Below are 11078 nucleotides of genomic sequence, written 5' to 3'. Positions count from 1 at the left end.
ATCCAGAAATCTTTGATGGAACTTACTCTTTTGGTCTATTTCAGTATTCTTAGTATTAATATCTTATAATAAACTACAGGTGTGAAGAGGAGGAAAAAGATGCTTACTTGTATTATATTTTGAGTGTCCATGGACAAGGGCGGACAATTGTTTTCTGTACATCAGTGGCAGCTTTGCGGCATATCTGTGCACTTTTAAAGATTCTTGGACTCGATGTTTGCAAACTCTACTCAGATATGAAGCAGCGAGCTCGGTTGAAGGTACAACTTTCTATTACTTAATTATTTGTCCGCATGAATCTTTTGCTATAATAATCAAATCATTTTGTTATATTCTGAGGTACACACGTATTTAATATTGTTACTTAGCATCTTTTCCTTTCGACACTCTTTTATATGTCACAGGCAGTTGACCGTTTCCGTGCAAGCGACAATGGAATACTCATAGCAACAGATGTTGCAGCAAGGGGAATTGATATTAAGAATGTCCGAACTGTCATTCACTACCAACTTCCACATTCTGCAGAAGTAAGCTAAGACCGGCTCTAATGTTTTTGATTAATAACATTTCTACAAGATCTGAGCCTTTTTATACATATAGGTATATGTACATAGAAGTGGGAGGACTGCTAGAGCATTCGAAGATGGATGCAGTATAGCTTTGATTGCGCCAACTGATATGTCAAAGTTTTACACGTTATGCAAGTCATTCTCTAAGGTATATATATTCACACTCCCAAAACAAAGTTTAGATATCCTCAGAAGTTAGTTTTTACTTCCGTTTACATGCTAAAGGTTCCTTTGTTTGTGCTTACAGGAAAGCGCAAAGATGTTCCCTTTGGATAGCTCTTATATGCCAGCTGTGAGGAAGCGATTATCTCTGGCACGTCAGATAGACCAGATTGAACGGAAAGGCTCTCGGGTATATTCCATCATTATACTGAATGTACTTGTATTCTATGGTTTTGTTGTAATAGCACCAGTGTGTGAAAATTTGGAAATAAATGCAGGAAGTCCAAAGTTTCTATTACCATGTTTGGAAATATATTAACCCTGGCCTATGTGAAATATTTTGTTGGTGGTCTTCGTAGTAGCTTCACACTCACTGCCAGCAGCGGGATGCTTTTTTGACTCTTATCGTGTACTTAACTTTCATTTTTGTTATTAATTTGTTTATGGTGTCTGATATCCAGGAGAAAGCAGACCGGACCTGGCTTGAAAAACATGCTGAATCCATGGAACTTGAATTGGACGATGACGAAAGTGAAGAGGAAAGAGTGGACAATGTCAGGCAGAGAAAAGCGACCTCCGCACAACTAAATAAGCTGCAGGAGGTTTGTCACTCAAAAGAAAAGTTATTCTGAATCATGAAATATTAGTTTCCCTTTAGAAAATCGTATAACAAATTAAATCTTTGACGTCTGGTTCAACCTGCAGGAACTTAGCTCGCTACTATCACGTCCGATGCAGCCTAAGAAATTTTCAGGCCGGTACTTTGCAGGGGTAAATTATATTACTCTTTTATCTTTTTGTGCCAGAGCCTCTATGTCCCACATTTGGGAAAAAAAAGCTTTTTAGCTCTCTTCAGAACAGAAGGTGCTGCTGCCGCACAAGGGACTTATCAGTATATTTTTTTTGTATGTCCCAGGCTGGTGTGTTGACTCTTATGCAGCATCAGTTTGCAGAGATAACCAAACAAAAACAATTACAAATGCAAACTGGTGGAGGTAAAAAGAAAAGAAAGCTTGTTGTCATTAACCAGAACTGCATCGAACCTCTCGAAGCCCTTCGTGCGGGTGGTAACGAGGTACTTTAGTTCGCATGACCATATCTAATAGTTGATGTTCCCAGTTTGCATTGCAAGACCACCATATCTGATGAACGATGTTGTTGCTTTGTTCAGATGCTGAACATGAAAGGTCAGAGTGCAGAAAAGAGGCGCGATATAGCGAGCTTGAGGAAGAAAAGAAAGGAAGAGAAGATAGGTACATATATTTATAAATCTGATCTAATTAATAACTTGCTTTTACTGATGTGTGTGAGCTTTAATTGTGCCCAGTAATGGACTCAGTTGAAACTTAAAATAGATGCTTATGATCTTTGCTGTGTTGTGCATTTTTTTAGGTCGGCGTGATCAGCGAAGGGACCAGAAGAAAAAGAGGAAACTAATGGCTTCTTGAGTATGCATCTTTCCGGTTGTTCGAAGAAAAAAAACATTATGCATCTTTCCAAGATTATGTTAGACCAATCAGATTTTGACCTTATTATAATACAAGTTCAAAACTATAAATTTATAAACTAGTGTGCGTCTCACTCCTTTTTCTCTTTATCATAGGTGACCACAATACGGCAAAAGTATAGCATAGAAACTAACACAACACTTCATTCAGTATAAAAAAGGGGCAAACCAGTCACATGTGGTCTAAAACGCACAAACCAGTCAGATGTTCTATTCTATCAAAACAAACAAAACCAAGGAACAATGTCTCTCATAAGTATTATTAATCCGTTTTGTTAGCAACCAATTCTAATATACCTACTTCACGTACTACACTTTATCAGATAATCTAAACAAGTATTTTTCTTATAAGAGGTTATCTTATGCCTAGTCAAAACTCAAAATACTAATAAAAAAGTTAAAATCTAATTATTATTACTTTTCGGAAGAAACTGGGCAATCAGACTAATAATAAATAAAAATTGAAAGTCTCAGATATCTGACAAATCCATACATCAAATGCTACTACAATCAAGATTATAGCCTTTTAAAACTTGTTCTAATACCGCCTGATTAAATTTATGAATCTGATTTACAAAAACGGCACAAGCTATCACAACTTTACAATCCAAATCTTTTTAAAAAGATATATGTCAACTAACTTACTTAACTGACACCACTATTTTTACCTTTGAATCTGATCTGAACTTGAGTTGTTAGCCGCCGACGAACTAGAAGGTCGTCCATTTTCGGTCCCTGCTTTATCTAAACCAGTCACGACGCCAACACCCCATCTCCTTGAAAGTTCTGATGGCTCAATCACTTTGACCGAACCATCAGAGAGTCCAACAGCAAATTGATTCGGTTCTTGGGGATGAGCTGTGATCACCTGGGGTATGATCGGTGCACTATCACAGAAGGAAAAGAAAGCACAATAAATCCACCAAATCAAAACGGTCAGAACTATAGGAGCTTTATATGAAGGTTTTTAAAACACGGGTACCTGTTCGGTGTTGGTTGAGGCATGTAAGCTGATGGAGCAATGCGACATCTGAGTCTCAATGTTTCAGCATCAAACACTGCAATGTTTCCATCAGCAAATGACGCATAAACCAGCTGGCTGTTGCATGAGTAAGAAGCAGAGGTTATGGGTGAAGAGAGAGCTTCTTGTGGCACCCACTGCACAAATATGACAAGGAATGTCAGATTCAGTTTTGTTTTAAGAAACAGAATACATCTGGCGGTAAGAATGATTTTCTGGTTTACCTTATGAATACAATCCATCTTTGACCCATCATAAATGGCAAGCTGTGTCTCATGCGAAACCAATAAATGAATTTGGTCATTATGAAACTGGACTCGTGTGTCGCCTACTGGTGATTTTCCAGGAGATAGCTGGATCGCTGAAGATTTTTTCTTTTCCCACGAATCAGCGGTCCAGAAGAAGAGCTGTAAGAAGGAATTTGTGAGGTTACAAGCCAAGAGGAGTACAACAGCTTTCAAAAGCATTTTAGAAACACAAATTTGCGTTACCTGAGCATCTGCACCAGAAGAGACAAGAATGTTGAGCGCAGTAGAGAATGCTAGACCGGTAATATGCTTCTGGTGACCTTTCAACTTTGTTTTCACCTATAGATTATGAAAGATATTATATTACAGATTCATTTACAAGATGAATCAGAAAATTACAACACAAGTTTAGTAAACCACGTATGATACCTCATCTACCCTGACATTGTAGATATGTATACTTGAGTCCTCCATCCCGATTGCGATAATGTTATTATCTTGAGGATGAAAAGCCAAGAACGTTGAAGCAGGTGGCGGTGACATGAAAGTCGTCATTACCTGTGAACCAATGTGAAACATGCCACTTAGCTCGCATATTTACAGCTATGTTGTCCAGAAACAAAACAAAAGTCTGATAAAGCTGCTTACTTTGAAAGTCATCATATTGAATAGCGAAACCTTTCCACCACAAGCTGACATGACGTACGAGTCATTCTTAGAAAGAGCTATACACGGAACAGTTCCTTCAGGATTCTCTGGAACATCATTTGTCATTAGGAGACCGCTGCTAGGCTGCCAATGCTGTGGAGTTACACTAGCAGTTGCCTTCAAAATAAAGAGACACACTTTCAGACACTTACGCAAGAGAGCTTCAAATAAGTGACTCAACAACTCTCATATATCGGCAAACAACATGAGGTGTAGAATTTAAAAGTGGATCACCTTCCCAGTTGGATTTTGCTCATTGCGGCTCCATTTCCATATTCTTTGCACTCCATTTGATCCGAGCGCCAAAACGCCAACGCCAGAATTTGTATAGAGAAGCCGAGCAACCTTTAGAATTTTTATAGCAGCAAAAAATTATTCCAAGATATTTATTAATGAACAGAACTTTTGATGGAAAATTTCAAGCTGAGACGACAACAAACCTTGCTAACAGAATCCTTGCTATCTGGCATTGTCACTTGTCTGCACTGAGTCGGATCGACAATTTCCGTGAGCTCCAACGGTTTAGACTTATCAACAGACTCCAAGATTCTTGGCTTTTCCATACTTCTTGACATTGCTTCAATTCCATTCTACATACATAATAACACCAAAGTTGGATGACAAGCAAAGTGTACATATTATGAATTACTCAAAAAACAGAACCACAATCGTTTGAACTTAGGCCACAATTCTAATCTTCCCATTTAATTCAGTTTAGTCAGGGAATGAGTCCATAGATTAAGGATTCTTGATTGAAATATGAGAATATATAGCAAAAAAATTCTACTAAATTCTTATACATACATGAATTGGGGTTGGCCTTGCAGGAGAGTCTGCGTCCATGTGTTCAATTTTACCAATAGCTGGGCTGATGCTTGGAGCCATTGGGGAAGTGGATACCTGAATCACCAGCATTGATCCTCGAGTTAAAACTGGACGAAAGGCATAGGTAATAAAAAGATTACAAGNGATATAGCAGCAAAAAATTATTCCAAGATATTTATTAATGAACAGAACTTTTGATGGAAAATTTCAAGCTGAGACGACAACAAACCTTGCTAACAGAATCCTTGCTATCTGGCATTGTCACTTGTCTGCACTGAGTCGGATCGACAATTTCCGTGAGCTCCAACGGTTTAGACTTATCAACAGACTCCAAGATTCTTGGCTTTTCCATACTTCTTGACATTGCTTCAATTCCATTCTACATACATAATAACACCAAAGTTGGATGACAAGCAAAGTGTACATATTATGAATTACTCAAAAAACAGAACCACAATCGTTTGAACTTAGGCCACAATTCTAATCTTCCCATTTAATTCAGTTTAGTCAGGGAATGAGTCCATAGATTAAGGATTCTTGATTGAAATATGAGAATATATAGCAAAAAAATTCTACTAAATTCTTATACATACATGAATTGGGGTTGGCCTTGCAGGAGAGTCTGCGTCCATGTGTTCAATTTTACCAATAGCTGGGCTGATGCTTGGAGCCATTGGGGAAGTGGATACCTGAATCACCAGCATTGATCCTCGAGTTAAAACTGGACGAAAGGCATAGGTAATAAAAAGATTACAAGTATAACATGAAAACGAATTATTCCAACCTTCATATCAATGGATGCTTTAGATGCTTCAAAAGACCGAGCTTCAAATGCTCTTAAGGTTCTAAGACCATCAGTATTTGCAAGGATCTTGAATCCATTATCTGCGGTGGTAACTGCAAGAAGATTCCCTTCCTTGTTGAATCTCAATCGGGGTAGACTCTGATATAAGCAATACGTACCATCAGTAAAGCAACAGGCTCAAGAATACGACAGGACTATATATATACAAGTATCCAAGAGGAATATTTTGGGCAAGAATTTCATACCGGAAGTCCTCCTTCAGCCTCAACAGTTGTCAACAGATTTGTATTGTCCATGTCCCAGAATTTTACTTGATTTTCTTCACCAACAGCCAAGAAACGGTTACGGGTTGTATCAAACTGAACAACTCCAGCTGATTTCTTCCTAAAGCCTACATAAGTCCTCTTTAGGGCACCTTCGCTCTCATTCCACTCAACAAGGAAAGAGTCTCCATCTTTGCTCGTCCCACAAGAAAATAATCTGAAAGCACAGCAGTTGTTTACTTAAATTTGAGCTTATATAAACTGTTCAGAAGATTTTGAATTTATGACAGAGACATAATATTCAACTCTAGCTCTTCAAATAAGAGTATGATGTACCTGCTTCCATCAGCACTGTATAGCATCGTTGTACACCACTGTCCTGGTGCGTCGTAATCAACCCGAGAACCAACATTATCATAGAGCCAAGCCTTGATCTTACCATCAAGAGCAGTTGAGAATATAAACTGCATAGTAAAAAAAAGAAGAATATATTACACCAAAAAAAAAAAGACGAAAGTGAACGCTTCAGGTCTTTTAAAAGAAGAGATGCCTTTACCTGAATGTTTTCCTTCTGATGGGGGCAAATGGAATAAACCGGTGCCTCATGGCCTTCAAAAGTGTAAAGCTTCTTCCCACTCAAATCCCACACCTAAGGAATCTCATAATTAGATATGGAAATAAAAATAAAAACCAAAATTCAAAGTGACAATCCTAACGCACCTTGATCAACTTGTCATCCCCACAAGTCACAACACACATTTGTTTGTTTGGGTAGGCGAACGCCAAGTCATTCACACAGCCTACATGAGCATCAATCTAATACAAAGAAACAAATGATTGATGGAAAGTTTAGCACAAATGAAACAAAGAAAATAAACTAAGTACACAAGAGAAGATTTAAACATGCCTCGAGGTGTTGACGCAGGTCCGAGCCTTGGTAAGCATACACATGGTACAGATGTTTAGTAAACGAAACCCCTGTACACAGAAAACAATACCCAAGTTCAAACTTCGTGTCTACTTGAAACTACATCTATATTTTTGAAACGGTTTTGGGGAGAACAATCTCCATTTACCATACCAATCAAATTTCCATCTGGGCTCCATGCTACACGAGTGACAGATATCGATGGGTCTTTAACAATAGAACCCTGGGAAAGAAAATGCAATCACCACATTAACAAAAATCATCACTTAAAAGCTGGATTAGGTTAGTGTTAAAGTATGTTTCTAGGAATTTAAAATAAAAACGATGGAAGAAGAAAGAAAAACCTGAAAGATCCCAGAACAAGCTGCCATATTCCATATCTTAAAAGGCTCGGTGACAACCTTCTCTCTGGATCCAACTTCCCACAAGGTGACTTCGCCGCTTGAACAACCAACTACAAGCAATAGACAAGTTATAACGAGATCCAAATAAATAAGCTATTCTCTACTAAGCTTTTTCATGGTAGCAAAGGACTAACCAGCGAGTAAAGTGTGATGGGAAGGGTGAAAATCCATGCTTATCACCACCGCCCCTTGGCGGATTGTACTCACGACATTTCTAGGGAGGTCATCAAGTGACACAGCGGGATGAGAGTGAGCAGGATACGTAACCTGTGATTTGAAAAGTAGAGTCAGATACTCAACATTACTCCAAAGCAACAAGAGATTTTTTGCTCATTAAGCATTCCAAAAACAAGGGAAACCACAAAATAGGTACCTCGTTGGAGGTTTGTGCAGACCGCAATCGTTTCATGAGTTGTTCGTGATCAGGATTTTGATAATCCATCAGTCCTAGAGAGTTTGACGGTGCCCGAGAGTGTTTCAGCACATTAACTGTTGTGAGCAAATACAGAAACAGAATTCAGGTCTTAGATTTTATTTCCTAACAACTCTAATAATATCCAAAACAAACGAAACATTAAATATACCTTGACTTGGCTGCATGGGAAATGGAGATGCAGCAACGACACCAGATGGTACCGATGAAGAAGGATTTGGGTTAGCCATCCATCCAGCTAAAGCATTGGCATTAGGAGCTGGAGCAGGATTAGGTTGAAAAGGCTGCACAGATACAATGGTTTCGTCAACTCTCAGAATCTAAACATTATTAAGTTAAAACAAAAAAAGGTGGAAGGTGGGGTAAGTGATCCTACTCCACCATGTACTCCAAGAGGAACAAAGTTTGAAGGTCTTGCAACAGCTGCAACAGGAAGATTCACAGGAGTTAGTGCACGAGCACCATTTGCTGGTGAGCAAGAGTGATCCAAGAACAATGTTTTGATGTCAGGATTAGGCCTTGGATTTTTGCATAGCTGGTGCTGCCAGTTCAAGCTGCAATATCCCAAAAAACACACATGTCAACATACTTAACTCATCTCTATCAAAAAAAAAAAGAAAAATGACAACTCATAGCTCACCTTTGATTGATCAAAGTTCTCAGGCGAGAAGCTTTGAAACTGGGGAAGGCTAGCTTCTCCCTAAACAGAGGATTTGCTTCAATCAACTTCTTCAGCTCAGTGTACATTATAGTCCTCGCCGACTTTGTATCACCATACTTGGACAATTGTTCATTTTCCCTAAGAAAACACAACAACAACACACTCGTCAACACTAAAGTGACAGCCTTTTCAAAATCCAATTACATCAAAGGCAAAAGCAAAAGCAAAAAAAATAACCTAAAATTCTCCAGAGTAAGAAGCTGAGTAATCTCCTTGTAAAGCTCCTCGTTAAATGTGGCGAAAACTTTCAAGTCTTTAGCCAATATCTCAACAGCTTTTGCCCTGTCATTCCTGAAAAACAAACCCACACACACACACAAAATGCATCAAAATCAAGAAACACAAGTCTGTCTAAATATCCGACCAAACAACAAGAGAAAATCATTACCGATCTAGAGCTTCGAGATACTTTTGCTTCCTAATCTCAAAGAAGATTTTCATAGAGTAACGATTATCATCGACCTTAGTGAAGCCAGAGAGATACTTCTCCACTTCATCCCACTCTCCAGCAAGAGCTTTCTCTTCAAAGTACTTAATATTAAAGAAGAATCCAGATTCCTGCTCTAACCTACACAACACAACCACACCACAACACAAATCAAACCCAAATTCCCAAAATTAATCCAAACATCAAAATTACGGCAGAGAAACCAAAGAACCGGTGGACAAGCAACCAAGAAAGGACTTACTTGTGAACAGATTCCTTAAACTTCTCCTCATCTAAGAACTGAAGGATTAAGAAAACCAACTCTCTGCTCAAAGACGACATTTTTTCTCAAACTCACAGAAGAAGAAATCAAGCGATCTGGTGAGCTTTTTCTTGAAAGATGGGTAAAGGGTCAAACTTTTGTGAAATCGACTTGGGGAAATGGTTTTCTAGGGTTTTCTCTAGTTCTCCATCTCCTCGCGTCGCAAAGCCAACCAAAAAAAAAAAAATGAAGAAAGGCTGACCCCAGAGAGAGAAGTAGTAATCTCAAATTTATATTACTCCAAAAGAAAAATATAAAATAAATAAAAATAAAAAAGAAAAAGAAAAAAGTACGACTTGTTCTCCACTTTCTTCGATGCGTTTTGTCACACACACTGTAGTTTGATAAGCTACCCCACTTATCACTGATAAGTTGATAACCTCGTTAGCTTAGGCTGTTTGGTCTGATCCCCTTCGCTTATGGCTTCTATCTCATACGGTTGAGCCCACCGGATATCATACGTGGTATTGTGCGAATGTGAATTGTCCTGAACACGTGTTTGGCTTCGGATGCGTTTTACCGGAATAAAACGGTGGGATGCGGAGCACTGGAATATAAACCCTTCTTTTTGGGGGAGGGATCACGTCACGCGGATTCGAGAAATGGAATTGAACTGAATTGAGCAGAGGTGATACTGGCGTCCGCCACATGTTGTTGCCTTGTTAGGGGGAATGACGTGGTCTCGATATATTTGTTGTGATTCATCTCTCCAAGCGTGTGAGTTTATTATATATCGTGAGAAAAATAGGAATAGATATCATCATCTAACGAGTTGAGAGCGACGGCTATAATGGCCGCGACCAAACCCAGCCAATAACTTTACTTTCTTTGTTTGATTCGACCATTAGTATTAAACTTTAGTTTTAATTAGATAATCTAAGCAGTATAAAAACAATATAAACTTGTTTTCTTCATGTTTCAAACATTTTTTTAAGAAAACATTGTGATCAAAGTTTCATATGATCAATGTTCAAAACATATAATTAAACAAATCTTTTATTTTTATTGACAAAAATCTAAATAAATTAAAATATCTAACAAAATTAAATAACTAAACAAAATGTAAAGAAATATGCTACTAAAAATACGTTTCGCGCTTTTCTCGGGAATTCAAATTCTAAAAAAATACTACTAGTCTACAAGTTAATGAGTTTCCCGCGTTTTTTCAAATTCTACTATGTAAAATACTATTGGTCGATAAGATAATGACTTTAGCGCGTTTTCACAAATTCAGGTCCACAAGTTAGTTAATAAGTTTAGCGCGTTTTCACAAATTTAAGTCCATAAGTTAGTTAATAAGTTTAGCGCGTTTTTTACAAATTCAAATTCTAATATGTAAAATACTATTGGTCCACAAGTTAATGAGTTTTGCATGTTTACAAATGTGTTTTGCACATGTTTTTGTAAATTTAAATTCTAATATATAAAATATTATTGGGCCAAAAGATAATATGATTAATGTTTTTAACATTAATTATTAATGTTTTATTATTGGGCCTAGGATAAATATTCTGATAACCAAAAAAAAAAAAAAAAAAAAAAAAAAGAGAACGAGAATAAGAACAACAACCCAACAACACCTCCATTAGAAATCTTCACATCACCAACCAACTCACACAGCTCCCCATCGTTTCTCACCGCAAGCTGAAAGTGAAGTGATACAATCATAGTCTTCTTATTATCCATCTCTGTGTTTCTTGTCAATTCCATAACTTACACAGATATAATTTACAAA

At 37.7% G+C, this 11078-nt stretch overlaps 2 protein-coding genes across 2 annotated transcripts in view; one reads left to right on the top strand and one right to left on the bottom strand.

Moving 5' to 3' along the window:
• Nucleotides 1-2297, top strand: part of LOC104765527 (DEAD-box ATP-dependent RNA helicase 13-like) — a 6559-nt gene extending 4262 nt beyond the window's left edge. The window contains exons 8-15 of the mRNA XM_010489252.2: nucleotides 405-527; nucleotides 601-717; nucleotides 817-921; nucleotides 1193-1333; nucleotides 1437-1502; nucleotides 1648-1806; nucleotides 1903-1984; nucleotides 2124-2297. Of these exons, the coding sequence (XP_010487554.1) occupies nucleotides 405-527; nucleotides 601-717; nucleotides 817-921; nucleotides 1193-1333; nucleotides 1437-1502; nucleotides 1648-1806; nucleotides 1903-1984; nucleotides 2124-2179 (849 nt within the window). The 3' untranslated portion in view covers nucleotides 2180-2297. The remainder of the gene's footprint in view (nucleotides 1-404; nucleotides 528-600; nucleotides 718-816; nucleotides 922-1192; nucleotides 1334-1436; nucleotides 1503-1647; nucleotides 1807-1902; nucleotides 1985-2123) is intronic.
• Nucleotides 2678-9537, bottom strand: LOC104765526 (topless-related protein 2). Its single transcript, XM_010489251.2, has 25 exons — nucleotides 9284-9537; nucleotides 8983-9162; nucleotides 8772-8885; nucleotides 8514-8672; nucleotides 8250-8427; nucleotides 8025-8157; nucleotides 7814-7929; nucleotides 7575-7707; nucleotides 7381-7490; nucleotides 7190-7259; nucleotides 7016-7086; nucleotides 6829-6924; nucleotides 6665-6757; nucleotides 6445-6572; nucleotides 6091-6325; nucleotides 5825-5983; nucleotides 5634-5729; nucleotides 5270-5419; nucleotides 4450-4560; nucleotides 4156-4332; nucleotides 3937-4065; nucleotides 3751-3846; nucleotides 3484-3666; nucleotides 3221-3396; nucleotides 2678-3125 (listed from the first exon to the last, which is right to left on the bottom strand). The coding sequence occupies exons 1-25, from the start codon at nucleotides 9361-9363 to the stop codon at nucleotides 2903-2905; spliced, it is 3396 nt and encodes a 1131-aa protein (XP_010487553.1). The 5' UTR covers nucleotides 9364-9537; the 3' UTR covers nucleotides 2678-2902.

This window comes from Camelina sativa, chromosome 19 (genome assembly GCF_000633955.1).
Source record: "Camelina sativa cultivar DH55 chromosome 19, Cs, whole genome shotgun sequence".
Lineage (NCBI taxonomy): Eukaryota > Viridiplantae > Streptophyta > Magnoliopsida > Brassicales > Brassicaceae > Camelina > Camelina sativa.
Note: the sequence above shows the minus strand (reverse complement) of the source record. Positions and strands in the feature narration are given on the sequence as shown.

Bases quoted from the DNA above. Each gene is read 5' to 3' on its own strand.
- LOC104765526 (XM_010489251.2), bottom strand. From the start codon at position 9,363: ATGTCGTCTTTGAGCAGAGAGTTGGTTTTCTTAATCCTTCAGTTCTTA. The intron at 8,886-8,982 runs GTAATGATTTTC...TTTGTTTTTCAG, and splicing joins TATCTCGAAGCTCTAGATCG to GAATGACAGGGCAAAAGCTG. The intron at 3,397-3,483 runs GTAAACCAGAAA...ATATTTGTGCAG, and splicing joins AGATGGATTGTATTCATAAG to TGGGTGCCACAAGAAGCTCT.